Here is a 15150-nt window from a genome sequence, read left to right on the forward strand (position 1 = left end):
ACTTTACAGATTTGCAGACTGGGAAATGGAAGCTCAAAGGGGTCAAGTAGCTTGTTCAGGGTCACACAGGTGGTTAAGTGCTGGAGATGAGGTTTGAACCTTGGTTTGTTGGACTTCAGAGCCAAACCTCATTGCTTCTTGGACTGGGTGTCAGGACATCTGGATTCCAGCTTCAGTAGCCCATGGGGTGACCTGAGACAAGTCCCTTCCTATTTTCAGGCCTCAGAGTAAAGTGAGGGGGCTGGACCAGGGGGTCTCTAAGACCTGTGAATCCATGTAGATGACACCCACACAAACTACCCTTGCAAATACTCAAGTAGGTTGGTGTTTTGTTTTGTTTTGTCTTTTAAGAATGAAAGGTGCTATCTAACTGGGAGGTCTCTGGATGAATGTAGACTAGAGAGCTGGGGGTAGCTGCAGAAGAGATCAGCTCAATATGCTGGAAGAACCGACAGAGCACTGGTATTGGCCATGGGACAGAGATGGGGCCAACTCCTACCTCCTGCTGCCACAAGAAGGACAGTCTGTCCTGAGCATCTTATTAATTCATATTCACCCATCCACTGCCCATATATTCATCCACTCATCCATCCATCTACCCATCCATCACCCACCCATCCATCCATCTGTCTCCCTACCTACTCCTCATCTCATTGATTATATATCTATGCATCTATTCACCAATTAATTCACTTACCTCACCCACCCAACCAGTACTTCCCAAGAGCTATGCCTGAGGGAACAGAGATGACTCAAGTGTGTTTCTCCCTCTCAAAGAGCCCACGTTGTCAGACAATAAGAAGACATGGGAGAGTCAGTGGTCTCATGGAGGAGGAAATACAGCCCTGTCCAAGGTCTGATTTTCCTAGGCCGGACTCATTTCCTGATCAAAGCTGATGGACAGGGCTTGTGGGGAGGACACTGCCTGCATTTACCTGCCTTGTGTGCTTTAGGAAGTCCTACGGTCTAGATTTCCTAGCTTGGCTTGGAGGGTGGCTGGACTTCTACTCTGGACTAAGCAGCCCCTGACTCTTCTCAGGAGTCCTCTGGGCCTGGAAGGACAGTCCCTCAGAGGCCCTTTGCCCTATATGGCTGGCAGGCCCTGGCTGTGAATCTGACTCTCTGGACCCCAGGCCTTCCTTCCTGAGACCACCTTATGCTAAAGACGCTGTAGGACTGGTTTCAGTGACCAAAAGCCCGGTCTGGACACCCTACTCAACAGCTGGCTTTGGAGTATCTATAAGTTGGCTTTGCCACTAGTTGGCTGTGTGGCTTTGGGTAAGACCCTTTTCCTCTATAGCCCTCATGCTTCTGCGATTTATTGTTAGCCTCAGCATTGCTACAGACAGAATCCCCTTACAAAGGGGGATTTTACTGCTGAATAATGACAACACTAACCATACACAGTGCTGAATACGAGCCAGGCATTCCTCACTTACTAACTTGTTTCATCCTCACAATAATCCTATCATTTTCTCAGGAGGCTGAGGCACAGAGAGGCTAAGTAACTTGTTTGAATTCATGTAGCTAGAGAAGGACTTGAACCCAGGCTGCCTGGCTCCAAAGGATGAGCTTTAACAACTACCTTGTCATACCAGGGACCTCTGCTATCCCTTCTGTACCGATGACCATCAGCCCCCACCAAGGAGAGCCACGTGGCCAGGGGGCTTTCAGGAAAGATCCAGAAAGAAGAGGCACAGGAGTCCTGGGATGCTAGGGTTCCAGGCACCATCAGGGGACACTGGCGCCCGAGAGGTAAGTGTCTTAGCCTGATTACAAACCAAGGATCCCAATTCCTGGGTCCCTGACCTTTCTCCAGTCTCAGCAGCTAAACCTCCCCAGGTAGACTGACTGACCCCTGTCCTTCAAGCCACGTGGAACCAACCAACATCTGGAAATGAGATTTTAGCTTTGCTGCCAGTGCTACGCAACAGTGCCTAACTGAGATGGCCCCTTGGCCCTCCAGGCAGACCCCAGAACTGCTTTTTTACTGTGGTTATATAAGTTACATCTCAATCCAAGCCCACCCCATAGGGCTGTGCCCCCGCGGCCGCCCCATCACCCAAATCCTGCTCTGGGAATTGCCCTGATCCCCCTCTCTCCCACATCTGCAGGACAAGATCATTAACAGCATCCCCGTTATTTTAGGAAGGCCTGGGGAACAGAATAAAACATTGCTGATCTCCCTTGATTCCCAAATTGGGCAGGGGTGGGGGTGAGGTGGGAAGACAAAACACCGTCATTTCTGGCATCACCCCCGCCCCCCTGGGTTCTGGATCACCCCTGTGCCCACATCCTCCCGACCTACTTTCCCTCTCCTCTGTGGGCCTCCCGTAGCCTGTAGCTCTGGGGTGATGCAGGGGGCTGCTCGGCCCTGGATAGTGCAGATCTTACAGCCCCAGTGTCTGGGGGCAGAAGCTGCCTTCTCCCCCTTCTCCCACCAGCCCTCAGCCCCTAGCTGCTGAGTCACACTCTCCTCCCCATTTGGATAAAGCTGCCGGCGGTGCCCACAGCCCAGCCTGACCATGATGCTGTGAGCTGGCTCCCGGGCGGAAGGGAGAGGTCAGGGCTAGGGCGCACTTGGGAGGTAAGCAAAAAAGCCCAGCCGCTCACCCAGATGCTCCCACTACAGAAATGTCCTACATCTGGCTGCTGACTGACCTCTGGATGGACAATTCCTTGTTTCTCTTCATCCAAATGTTGGTTAATTACAAAAAGGCCTTCTCTGCTTCTAAACCAAAAAGGGATTACAGCATGATGAGTCTATGCAGCTAAGCTGAGATAGGAATGTGAGGATTTTTCTTTTTTCTTTTTTTTTTTTTAAGATTTTATTTATTTATTCATGAGAGACAGAGGGAGAGAGAGAGGGAGAGAGAGAGAGAGAGAAGCAGAGGGAGAAGCAGGCTCCCAAGGAGCAGGGAGCCCGATGCGGGACTCGATCCCAGGACCCTGGGATCACGACCTGAGCCGAAGGCAGACGCTTAACCATCTGAGCCACCCAGGTGCCCCCGAGAATTTTTCTTATCAGAACTCGTGATACTGCTACTATTACTAACAACAACAACGTCATCGGGTGGTAGATCCTTTCTGAAAATGGCCACCATTTGTTCCCTCTCTGAATCCAGGCCCTTTGCAATGTGATCTTGCAGTTCCTCCCGTCAAGAGATAGAGTCTAGCTCCCCATTCCTTGAATCTGCACAGGCCTCTTGGCTTGCGTTGACCAATAAGATGCAGCAAGATGACAATGTGAACAAGCCCAAACTAGCCTGCTGGAAAAGCTGGGACCACACAGAGCCAAAACAAACCATCCCAGCTGAGGCCATCCCAGACCAGCCTCTGGTGCTGCTGAGATCAGCGGAGCTGTCCCCCTGAACCACCACAGACACAGATGCGAGAGGGAGTCCCACTGAGAGCAGAAGAGCCACCACGTTGAGCCCAGCCCGAATGGCCACCCCACAGAATTGTAAATACACAGTTTGGTTTTGAGCCCCTAAGTTTTGGAGTACAGTAGTCCCTGCTTATTCTCGGGAGATATGTTCCAAGACCCCCAGGGGATGCCCAAAGCTGTGGAGCATACCAAACCCCATGTATGCTATGTTTTTTTCCTAGACACGCATATCCGTGATAAAGTTTAATTTATAAACTAGGCACAGTAAGAGATTAACAACTGATTAATAACTGATAATAAAATAGAACAATTATTGCAATATACTGTAGTAAAAGTTATGTGAATGTGGTTACTCTCTAAGTGTCTTATTGTACTGTCCTCACCCTTCTTCTCATGCCGATGTGAGATGATAAGATGCCTACGTGATGAGATGAAGGGGAATGATACAGTGCGTGCCACAGCACTAGGCTGCCCTCGACCTTCTGACGGTATGTCAGAGGGAGGGTCAGCAGCTACGGGACGGAGGTTGACTGCACGTAACTGAAAGTGCAGATAAGGGGGACTATGGTAGTTAGTTATGGACCAAAAGCCAACTAATAAAAAGTGCTTTGTTTTGTTTTGTTTTGTTTTCATAAGGGGAACAATGACAGGATCTAAGAAACACAATTAAGACTTTTTTTTGGTCATATAAACATCATTGCTAAATCAAAAAGCAAGAAGTTGCTTACTATACGACCACCCCAAAATACATCAGCAGGATTCAAAAACAGGAATCACATCGCTCACTCTGCCTGGTACCTGCGAGTCACCCCGCGGACCTCGCTCCCTCCAGCAGAGGCCGCGCCACTTACCAGAATCTTGGTGGTGTAGGCGCTGTTGATGGCAATGGCGTTGACGAGCAGCTCCATGGTCTTGGCATTAATGGAGCTCGGATCAGGGATCTCCTTGTAGTGGACGTCGCCAACGTAGGCCTGCACGACTGTCATGCGATTGGTGGTCAGTGTGCCTGTCTTGTCTGAGCAGATGGCGGTGGCATTGCCCATGGTCTCACAGGCATCCAGGTGACGGACCAGGTTGTTGTCTTTCATCATTTTCTGGGGGCAGAGGCAGGTGAGAGGGTGACAGTGAGGAGAGGGAGTCGGGGGGGGCCAGGAGGCGGGGTGGGGGCGCTGGGGAAGCACGCAGAGAATGGGGCAGAGCTTCTGCAGTCTGCCCCTTGTTTTTCTGCATGTGCAAAGGGCATGGGTGGCCGTGGCCTCGGACATTGGGGCTCAATGTGTATGTAGGTTTTTCCTTCGCTTTCCTTATTTGAACCACTTAAAAGATTTGATTAATTGACTTTATTAATTTGGAATACAGAAGTAATCTGTATTCCTTATGGAAAAAATTGGGAAAAGGGTGATAAATTAATGTTGAGTCCTTTATAATGACCTCAAATATTTTTCTCTTACAACCCAACAGAAGTAACCATCCTTTATTTGGTTAAGCGTTTTTTTTTTTTTTTCCCCCCAAATCTTTTGCTGGTGCCTGGTTTTCATTGTCATTTTTGGTTCCACCAAAAAGAAATAAATTTAGGATAGATATATATGTGTTTATAGACATAGGGCAGTATCTGGAAAAATGTCAAAATATTAGTGTTATTATTTCTGGGTGGTAGAATTACAGGGGATTTTTATTGCCTTCTTTTAAAAAAAATCTACAGATTCGATTTTTCCTGCATTGAATACATATTATACCTCATGTAATAAAAATCACAAATTTCTTTTCAATATACACAAAAAAGAAAACAAATCCACCATAATGCCATCACCCAGAATGGATACAGCTTATGTATTGACATCTTTTCTTTCTAAATTTATAACAAGAATGAAATCCTACCATACATATCATTATGAATTTTCTGGCATTCGCCCTCCTCTCTGTCTTTCCAGCTCCACTCCTAGCTTCTTCGAGGTTCTCAAGCAACTCAGCAAATGAAGTAATTCTCAAGGAACTGCCACTCTGAAGGCAGGCCCTGCTCACACAATGACCCCATCTGGCAAGGAGGGACATGAAAAGTTGCTAGAGGCTGAGTCAGACATGGTTCTAGTCTGTTCCTGAGAATCTGATTTCCTTTATTCTTGCTCATCATAACTCTTTATAAAAAGGGTGAAAAAAGTGCAATTAGAATAATTTTAATAGCAGTTCATGTCACTAAGGAATGACTATTGGTAGAATTATATGCTATTGCAGTCTTCTCTTATTATAACCTGTGATAAGAGTAACACTTCATGTATATTGAATGGATGAGCAATAGCAACACACTTTATGGTTTGCAAAGTTCTTCCACGCTTATTTTCTTGTCTGATGTTACAAGAGGCCTGTGAAACCTTTGAGGATTGTGGTCCTCCATGCTGGCAAATGGAAAAGCCATGGCCAAGTGATTTGACCAGGATCACACACCTAATGAGGGTTAAAGCTGAGACTGGAGCCCGGCTCTGTATAACTTCACAGCCTGGATCATTCCATCGGGCCCCTGCCCATCTGTACTCTTGGAAGATAGTTCAAGTGTTGGGCTTAAGAATATACAGGTGGCTACTGAGCACTGGAAATGTGGCTGGTCTGACGTGAAATGTGCTGTACGTGTAAAAATTTGTGTTGGGATTTGAAGACTTATTATGAAAAAAGCAACGTAAGATATCTCACTAGTGATTTGTATATTGATTACATGTTGGATTGCTAATAATTTGGACATAATAGGTAAAGTAAATTATATTACTAAAATTAATCTCACTTGTTTCTTTTTACTTTTTTTTTTTTAACATGACTATGAAGAAATTTAAAATCACACATATGGCTCACATTGTGTCTCTGAGTGTCATCTCTGTTCTTTTGATGGTGGCTCATGGGGTGGGTATGCCAGGCTCAGAGAGAGGAGAGTTTGCCTCTCCTGGGTTGGGGCTGTACCCAGTTTTTCAAGTGACTATATAAGTAACACGACCTAAGACAGCTGAAGGCACCAGGTGCCAGAGATGCGAACTGCAGAAGGTGCAGAGGCCTAAAAACGTCTGTGCATGATCCCCCCCCCCAACTACCTCTGTGTGACTTTCAAGACACCCCAAGCTCGGCCGGGTGGCTGTGGGGGTCCCCACTCCTGGCTGTATGAGAATCTCCAACTCTGGGCCCCAGGCCCCCAAGCAGCATCGTGTTGTGACCTGTTTGGGCTTTGGTTTGTGGGATGGAGTTTCTTCAAGAACCCTAAAACAAGGAGACGATAAGGGCCGTATCTTTTACCTAGAGCTGCCACTTTCTGGCACCTGCCTGGAGATCTCTTTTCTGTATGAAATTACATCGGCGAGCCCAGTCCAAATTCCAGCTTGGAAACTGATGCCCGCCATGCCCTCCGGCAGCTCTGCCAATGTCTCGGAGCCAACGCCTTGTTTATAAACATGCTCAGGCCTCCATCCTCGTAGGCACGTCCTGGCACTGGGGCCCCGGGGACCAGGAGTGCAGAGCCCTGCCCTCCGAGGTGGGAAAACCATGGGGGCCAAGGGAAGAGAATGAGGCTGTGATGTGAGCCAAGCTTGAAGCGCCCATTTGAGATGCTCAGCCCAGTGTTCGGGCTCCATGCATAGCCATGGCCTGGGAGCAGGGGGCGGTGGGGTTCTGCCATCCGGGGAGCACTAGAAAAACACTCCCTGCCCCCAGCCAGACCCAAGTGTCCACAGTCAACTTTCATGGGCTTACCACCTTTCATTAAGCTGCTTTTAAAACCTCTTCCATTTTCAGCCCATTCCCGGAGAGGGGGGGGCTTCCTTAAATAAGATCTCTTTTGGCTTTAGGCTCATCTCTTCCCAACTTTAGGGAACAACCTCTGAGGTGAGTTGCTGAAGTATCACAGCTTCCATGGGGCTTTGACCACAGACTTTTCCTTACATTTGGTGGGATGGGGATGAGTTTGGGCCTGCATGGTGAGGTCTGCTTTTTATGTTTTTTTTTTTCTTAATTTTTTTTATGTGGAGTTGATGATCAATGTTTAAAAATCAAGAGAGTTATATATTAAGTCCAGGCTTCTGGCTTCTCTGGGAAAAATGTGAAGAGTTGGCAATGTGTGTGTGGGGGTGCATCTGCAAGGCAACACTTAGCTGGGGTGAATCATGGTTGTTCCTGTAGCCAAGATGTGGCCCTCCAGGCTGCCACAGGCCCTGGACTCCCTGAGGGCGTGTGAGCTCCGGCTTCTGGCACAGGTCTCCTCTCCCAGCTTCTGAGGTGCCCCCTTCCTTCTTCATAGCTCTACTGCTGGCCCCAGCGCTTGCCCCACGGGCCACCCCCCAGAGCCCCTGCTGGGGGCAGCCAATCCCAGCTGCACTGTCCGGTCCTCTCCTTCTCACCTTCACCGAGTAGGCCAGTGAGATGGTGACGGCCAGAGGGAGCCCCTCCGGCACAGCGACCACCAGCACTGTCACGCCAATGATGAAGAACTTGACAAAGTACTGCACGTAGACGGGCGTGCACTCAGGTAGCCATGGCTTCTTGTTGACCACGAAGGTGTCCACGGTGAAGTAGAGCACCAGGATGATGACCGTGATGGCTGACATCACCAGACCTGTAACACGGGTCGGGGGGAGACCATCTCAGGGGCTCTCCTGGGGGTGGGGGCCCTGGGAAGTGAGATGGAGACCAGATACTTGGCCAGGCAGATTCTAACCCACATCTCAGCTCTGCCACTTACTAGCTTTGTGGCCTGGGGCACGCCCTTGATCCTCACAGAGCCTCAGTCTCCTCCTCTGTGTAATGGGGATGCCCGCTTATTTCATGTGGTTTTGCAAGGATCAAATGTGATGAACGCATGTAAAGCGCCTGACACGGTGCCCGACACCTTGTGGGTGCTCAGGAAATGTGTGCCGAGGCCACGGGAATTATTTTGAACTGCCTGCCTAGTTCTTGCACACAATCACGTGCAGCCAGTACCATTTATCGACTTGTCCACCCAGGCACCTCATAGCTCCTAATCCAGGAGTGAGGGACACAGCACTAGGGAGGACAGAGTCCCTGCCCTTGGGAAGCTGAGACTCCAGAGGGGGAGGCAGACAAGAAGCAACACGCTCATGAACAAGACCATCCCTGTAGAGATAATGCCGTGTAGAAAAACTGTAGGACGACATGACAGAGAGTGACATGGGCTGAAGGTAAGAAAACAACCCACGTCCATCGACAAACAAATGGGTAAAGACGGCGTGCTGTAGACACACAGTGGAGTATGACTCAGCCTTAAAAAAGAAGGAAGTCCTGCCATTTGCGACCACATGGATGGGCCTGGAGGACATTATATATATATATAAATAGTCAAACTCATAGAAGCAGAGAGTAGAAGGGTGGTTGCCAGGGGCTGTGGGGAGGGGGAGGGGGGTTGTTTTTCAGTCGGTATAGAGTTTCAGTTATGCAAGATAAAGAAGTTCTAGGGCTCTGCTCTACACTACGGGGCCTACAGTGAACAACAGAGTATTGTGCGCTTCAAAATTGGTTAAGAGGCTGGATCTACCTCTTAAGTGTTCTGAGCCCCCAAAACGGAAAACAGAAAAACCCAGGAAAGAACACAGGAATTTTTGGAGGTGGGGGTATGTTTTGTACCTTGCTTGTGGTGATGGTATCACAGGTGTACGCATATGTCCAAATTTATCAAGATGTACACTAAATGTGTGTAATTTTTTGTATATTAATTGTACCTCAATAAAACTTCAAAAAAGAAAATAGAAAAACACGGCCTGGTGGACAGAGACTACTTTAGCTAGGCTGTCCAGGGAAGATTTCCTGGATAGGGAATGATGAGAAGGATCAGCCAGATGGTGACCTGAAGAAAGAGCGTTCCGGAAAGAGGAAAGAGCAGGGGGCCCTTTTTTGGATGAGGACATTGGGGTCAGTGAGGGGAAGGGACTTGTCCAAGGCCACAGGCCAGAGAAGCTCTGCAGAGTTCGCAGATGCAGGTGCCTACCCACTCGGATCCCCGGGGACCCCCTCGCCCGTTCGGGGTGCTGCAGGCTCTGTGCAGGTGCCGCGGAGGCTGTGCACGCCTGCACCCTCTGCCAGAGGAAGTCCACGCTTCAGAGAGCACTGTCTCCTGGTCAGGAAGTACCTGGGATGGAACCCCACCCCAATGTGATGGCCAATATTCAATGGCTGAGGTGGAGGGGGGGTCCAATAGTGCAGTCCCCTTGCTGCGAGGCCAGACAGACCCTGCAGAGGTAGGTAGAGACGGGAATTCCTCCAGGAAGTATCTGGCTTTTTCCCTGGCCCCTTTGAGTCTCTTACCCTTTATAGGTCTCACCTGAGAGCACCCTAGCCCCTAAAAATCCTGCGTCCACCCATTTCAGGCTCTGCTTCAGGGAATTCAGCCCAAGAGAGGAGCAGAGGTGGGATGTGAACCTAGAAGTGTTTGACCCTGAACTCCATTCTTGGCAAGGCTGAGGAGGGGGAGGGGGGTGAGCAAGAGCTTTGAAGGCCACGGGTTGTTCTCATCACTCCGTTCCCTGCCCCCCAGTGCCTGTGCTGTGGTTCTGTGGAGTCTTCTCCATGCTGGGGATGGAGGAAATCCCTGGTTCCGTCGCTCCCCCGCCCCCACCTCCAGCTGTGGGACTTCAGAGCCGGCTCTATCCCCATCTGACAGTCGCAGGGGCGGGAAGCCAAGCTCTCAGCAGCCGGGAGCTATCACCAGGCCCCGAGTTTAAATATAGACAGCCAAGCCTGTAATTTGCCTCCCTTCTCCACGCTGTGGTGCCTATAATTAGAGCCGGGAGACAGCCAGGTGGGGAGGCCTTGGTGTTTGCGTGTCCTCATGCGGGAGGAGAGGCCAAGGCCATGTCAGCCGGGCAGGGCTCGCCTTGCAGCTGGGCTCAGCTTCCTGGGCCGGAGGGGCCGCCGCCAGCCATCACCTGGAGCTCCCAGCTCGGTGGGGAATCGGGACTTGTGCTGAGGCTCAGAAAGGAGGCTTCTCACTGGGCTCCTGGCACTGCCCTCAACCTCTTCAATCTTTCCTCTGCATTGCAGCGGGGGCAGGGGGGGTCAGTCTAGAGCCCCAATCCATCCCTGCCCTCCCCTGCTCCAACCTACTACTGGAGCGCCGATTGTGTAAGGACTCGGGCTGGTTGCTGGGGTAGAAAAGAGTGGGTCTCAGGGACCATCTCATGCCAGCCCCCACTCTGCAGATGAGGCAACTGAGAGCCAGCTTGGGGTCAGAGCCCTGGCTGGGGTCCCTCTGTGTACCCCACGTCCCCCCTTGTACCATCCACCTGTGGCTGCATGCTTACCTGCCTTGCCGATCTGCACAGCCAGCTTGGTGAGCTTGCCCTGCAGCACGGATTTCTCCTTCTTGTGCATGTTGGCCTTTTTTTTGTCATCAGCGTCGCCACCCTCGGCACTCTTGAGGGGCTGCATCTCCATGGCGGCTGCCCCGTCCTGCTGTTTGGCTGCAGGGGGCAGAGCACGCACATGCATGCACACACGCACACGCACGCACACGCACACACACAGACATGCACGCACCCAGGTCAGCCTGCAGGGTGGGGATATTGGCACCCACCCTGCCTGCCCAGCGGAGTGTGGTGAGATATTCACTCCCTCGTCTGGCCCCCTGCATGGCTGGCACAGACATCCTGTGATACGGGGTCTGCCTCTTCCAGCTGGAGACCCTGGTCCCGGGGCCCGTAGCTGCCTCGGACCTGGAATCCAAGTGTGAACAGGGAGTGACACAGTTCCACCTTGGATTCCCAGTAGGAGTAGGCTGGGGTCCCCGCTGGGCCTGAACAAGCCCACAGATCCTTCCCCAAATGGCCCCTCAGCTTTTCCCACATTTAGACAAGACAGATAGGCTTGGGCATCCCCAGTTGGTTCTTGAGTGTGTTGGTGGGATATTAAGCAGCTGCTAGACAGGAGGAACAAAAAAGGGGGCTTAAAAGATAAAAGAGAGTGTCCTTATCCATGGGTGCCAAGCCCCCTCCTCCTTCAGTGAAGGACTGACTGGTGGGTCTGGGGCCTTACCCTTTAGCCCCTAAGGATCCCAAAGAACCAGCTTCAAGTCTTCAGCTAAATGGGCAGCATAGCTCCAAGGCTGGGGAAGAGCCGGCTCACAGGTGGCCCCTGTCCTCACCGGTGATGTCTCCATTGGGCCTGGCAACCACGTGAATCACAGCCCACGTGAATCACAGCCCCCCCCACCCCCTCCATTGGGCCTGGCAACACGTGAATCACAGCCCCCCCTCAAAGATGTCAGGCACCTGCAGGTGCGGACCTGTCTGCTTCTAGCCTGGCTCTCAGAGCCAGTGGGGGAGGGGCTGCAGGGACCACAGAAGCCGGCGAATACAAAAGGGTTACCTTTGCTCTGGCTGGCGTCCACATTGCCATCCTGCATTTTACCTACACGACAAAGAATTTTAACAGACAACAGAGAACAGACAATACACGTCGATCATCACAAAGACGCAACAGGGCCAAGGACACTCATGTCACAGATGGAGGAAGGGCCGAGCCGACTCCGTCCCTCCACATGGGGGCGCTGGGGAGGCCCTGAGACAAGAGCAAACCCGGCCACCGCACTGGCTGCAGGCTCTGTCCTGATTCTCTGGGGGCTTGGAGAGAGAGCTTCAGTGGGAATTATTTCAGCCCTGAGGATACTGATTAAATGACAGCCTCTGAGGGTAAAAGGGACCAGAGTCGGCTGGCAGAAAGCAGAGGGGTCCTCAGGTCCCCAGTGATTAATTTGGTCGGTGCCTTTGGTGGGCTGAGAGGAGGCAAAGGAAATGAAAGAGACAGACAGACAGAGAGAGAGATTCTAGAAAGGGGAGGACTTTGGTCAATGTGTTCCTTAGTTTCTGGCTCCAGGAGTGACATATGTAGAATTTTACTTTCTCCTTTTCCATCTGGAGGAGCGTGAAGCCGCAGCAAGGACGACCTCCTGCCCAGCTCCATTGAGAGTGACCCATGCCAAGGGTGAGCAAGGGCTCCCTAGTGGTGGGCTTTGAGGTGCCCCAAGCATGTTCAGGGGGCTTGGGGGGAGTGTCCTGGCTCTCAGGGGGAAGCTGCTGACCCCTCCTCTCTACTTGGGTATATGTTCTTTATTCTGAGGTTGAGCAGCCCGGGCCCTAGTAGAGAGGGAAGTCAGGCCAGTGGGCTCCCCTGGGTGGCCCCCTGTCCCGGCCCTGCATGCCAGTGCTGGGGAAAGGGCTGAGCCTGGGGCTGCTCACCTCCTAATCAGCGCTGCCTGGGAGGCCCCCTCCACAGTCTCGGCCAGAGGCTTGTGGGCTGGGTTTGCAGCGTGGGAGGTACTGGTTGTCACTAGCTGGCAGTTGAGACACCTGCCTTTCCCTGCTGGCACTGCAGAGAGGGGGTTTCCTCCTGTCCCCTTGGCCTGTTCTCTGAGCTCGCTCAGAGCTCTTCCCATGGGCCTGGCGCCACCTTGGGAGGAGTCTGAGGAGGTCAGCCACCCTTGGCCATTGGCTGTGAAGGGGATTCTCATAGCTCATGTTCTGTGAGACCCCACCACGTGCCAGGCGCATATAGAACCTCCATGAGTTCATCTAATCCACACCACATCCCTGCAAGGGCACTCCTGTACTGCACCCACTTACAGATGAGAAACTGAGGCTCAGAGAGGCAGACGGCCTGCCCGGGTCCCAGCGGGTTAACGGAGAGCTGGCCCCAAAGTGCATCTATGTTTCCACCGCAGTTGGGAAGAAGACAGCTATCCCTCAGCCCCTCTGAGCCCAGAGGAGGGGCATTAAGGCGACCCCGGTGGGACTGGACTCCTGAAGCCCCTGTTTTGACACCAGCTAGCTGTGTGGCTTTACCGCTCCCAGTCTCAGCTTCCACCTCTGTAAAATAGGGATGCAATATTCAGCTTCCGGGGCACCTGCGGGTTGCCTTAGCAATAATCACTTGCCCGTTTAGCATTTTGCAGTTTGCGAGTGTCATCTCCTGCCCGTCTTCCCGACACCCTGCGGGTGGGATGGGGGGGATTCTCATCACTCTCGTTTTACAGACGAGGAAACTGAGACCACGGGAGTTTCCGAGGCAGCTCTCCTTTCTGGAGCAGCCCGATGATCAGCCTGCGACTGCCATCACCGTCACCACACCACTCTGTAGGTGACTCGGAAGGTCCCGGCCCTGCGCTGTCTCTCCAGGGGAAATGCTGGGCTGTTCCCGCTGCCTCTCACAGCCAAGGGTCAGTGACCCCCTTGGGCGGATGGAAAGAGAGGGGCCCCCGTCGCTTTATTGCAAAGTTCTTTTTGCTGGATTAAAAACAAAACAGAAAAAGTCTTTTTAGAGCCAACAGGAATGAACTACAACAATTATCTTTATTTTTAAAAAATAATTTTACTAACTGGGCTAAAGGACACGGGAGGACTCCTCTTCGATACTTGGTTTTAGAAGACACAAAGGGGCCTTATTTGCATTGCATATTATCAGATGCAATAGCCCATGTGTGCGCCCATTAACCAAGCTAGCAATTTCCTCTTTTATTTCCATAGTGATCACGTGGCCAGAAAAATAATCACCAATGCATATGTTCGAGGGAGGGAGCGGCGTTGTGGGGGTACTTCTGTGCAGATGGCCTGGTTTCTCAGAAGCAAGGGACTGATCTGGATTTTTTCTCAGCCAAAGTGGAGCTCGCCTGGCCCCGGAACTATGGTGGGACAGCCAGATCTGGCTCCATGCATGACCGGGAGTGGGGGCTATTTCAGGGGAGCTGGGATGGGGAGCTCGGGTGGAGACTCGGAAGCTGCCAGATGCAGCTTCGACAAATGGGTCTATTCTCTGCATGCATCGCCAGGACCATCGGTGTGAAAAGCGCGTGTGTGGAGGATTCATGGTGAGGTGACCTGGGATAAACAAGCTGTGGGGAGACGGAACACTAACTAGGTGAACTGGGAGATGTTACTTCTCTTGCCTGTGCCTCCGTTTCTTCCCCTGTGACAGGTGACAATTTCAACCAAGGTGATGCTTATGAAAAGCACCACAAAGTGCCCTGCTAATGTCTGGAGTTCAGAGTGATGTATTTACTAATCGTGATTACAAGCAATGTATTAAACAGTGATATGTTAATAAATGTAAAAAATAATAAAATGATAATGGCAATCATAATGCCTCCAAGGTGAATGGAACACACCCACTTTCAGTTGGGAGGGGGTCTGGGGGGTGGAATCAGAGAGACTTCTACCAGCTGAGTGTGTTTTCTATATCCACATCATCCTGATTTGGCTCAGAGGAAGGAGGGAAAGGAATGGTTAATTCTGTCATTGCCCAGGGCTCAGCCTGGCACCTCTCAACCTTTAATGTACTCTGACCTGGAGCCTGGAGAGCTTACTAGACGAGATTGGGCGTGTTCAGGGTGTTATGGCCATAGACTGGAGAGCTTACTAGAACGCAGATTCTTGTTCAGTGGGTCTGGGGTGGGGTCTGAGATTCTGCATTTCTAACAGGCCCCTAGGAGATGTCCCGCCTTCTGGTCCTCTGATTACATTTTGAGCAGCAATGGCTTAGAGCACTATTCCCTCAGTATATTACAGAGACATACCAATCCCAAAGATTCAGCCAGGAAAGGTCCTGCAGCCAAATCAGCCTGGGAAGCCCTCCGTGGCGAACTTTCCACTATATACCAGCATATTCAAGGTTCTGAGAAGTTCTGCAATAAGGAAGAGACCAATTCTGTCCCACGGTTCTTAAACATCTCTGACCACAGGATCCTTTTCTTGGGGGCAGGACCTATTAATATTCCTGTGAAGTTTGCAAGA

At 51.3% G+C, this 15150-nt stretch overlaps 1 protein-coding gene across 1 annotated transcript in view; it reads right to left on the reverse strand.

The window, feature by feature from the left end:
* ATP2B2 (ATPase plasma membrane Ca2+ transporting 2) overlaps positions 1–15150 on the reverse strand; it is a 170981-nt gene that overhangs the window by 38447 nt on the left and 117384 nt on the right. Inside the window, exons 9-12 of the mRNA XM_073901649.1 lie at positions 11735–11776; positions 10672–10830; positions 7759–7973; positions 4240–4482 (exon numbers count right to left, since the gene is read on the reverse strand). Of these exons, the coding sequence (XP_073757750.1) occupies positions 4240–4482; positions 7759–7973; positions 10672–10830; positions 11735–11776 (659 nt within the window). The remainder of the gene's footprint in view (positions 1–4239; positions 4483–7758; positions 7974–10671; positions 10831–11734; positions 11777–15150) is intronic.

This window comes from Callorhinus ursinus, unplaced genomic scaffold (genome assembly GCF_003265705.2).
Source record: "Callorhinus ursinus isolate GAN/ISIS: 27379988/994484 unplaced genomic scaffold, GSC_fseal_2.0 scaffold15, whole genome shotgun sequence".
NCBI classification, from domain to species: Eukaryota; Metazoa; Chordata; class Mammalia; order Carnivora; family Otariidae; genus Callorhinus; species Callorhinus ursinus.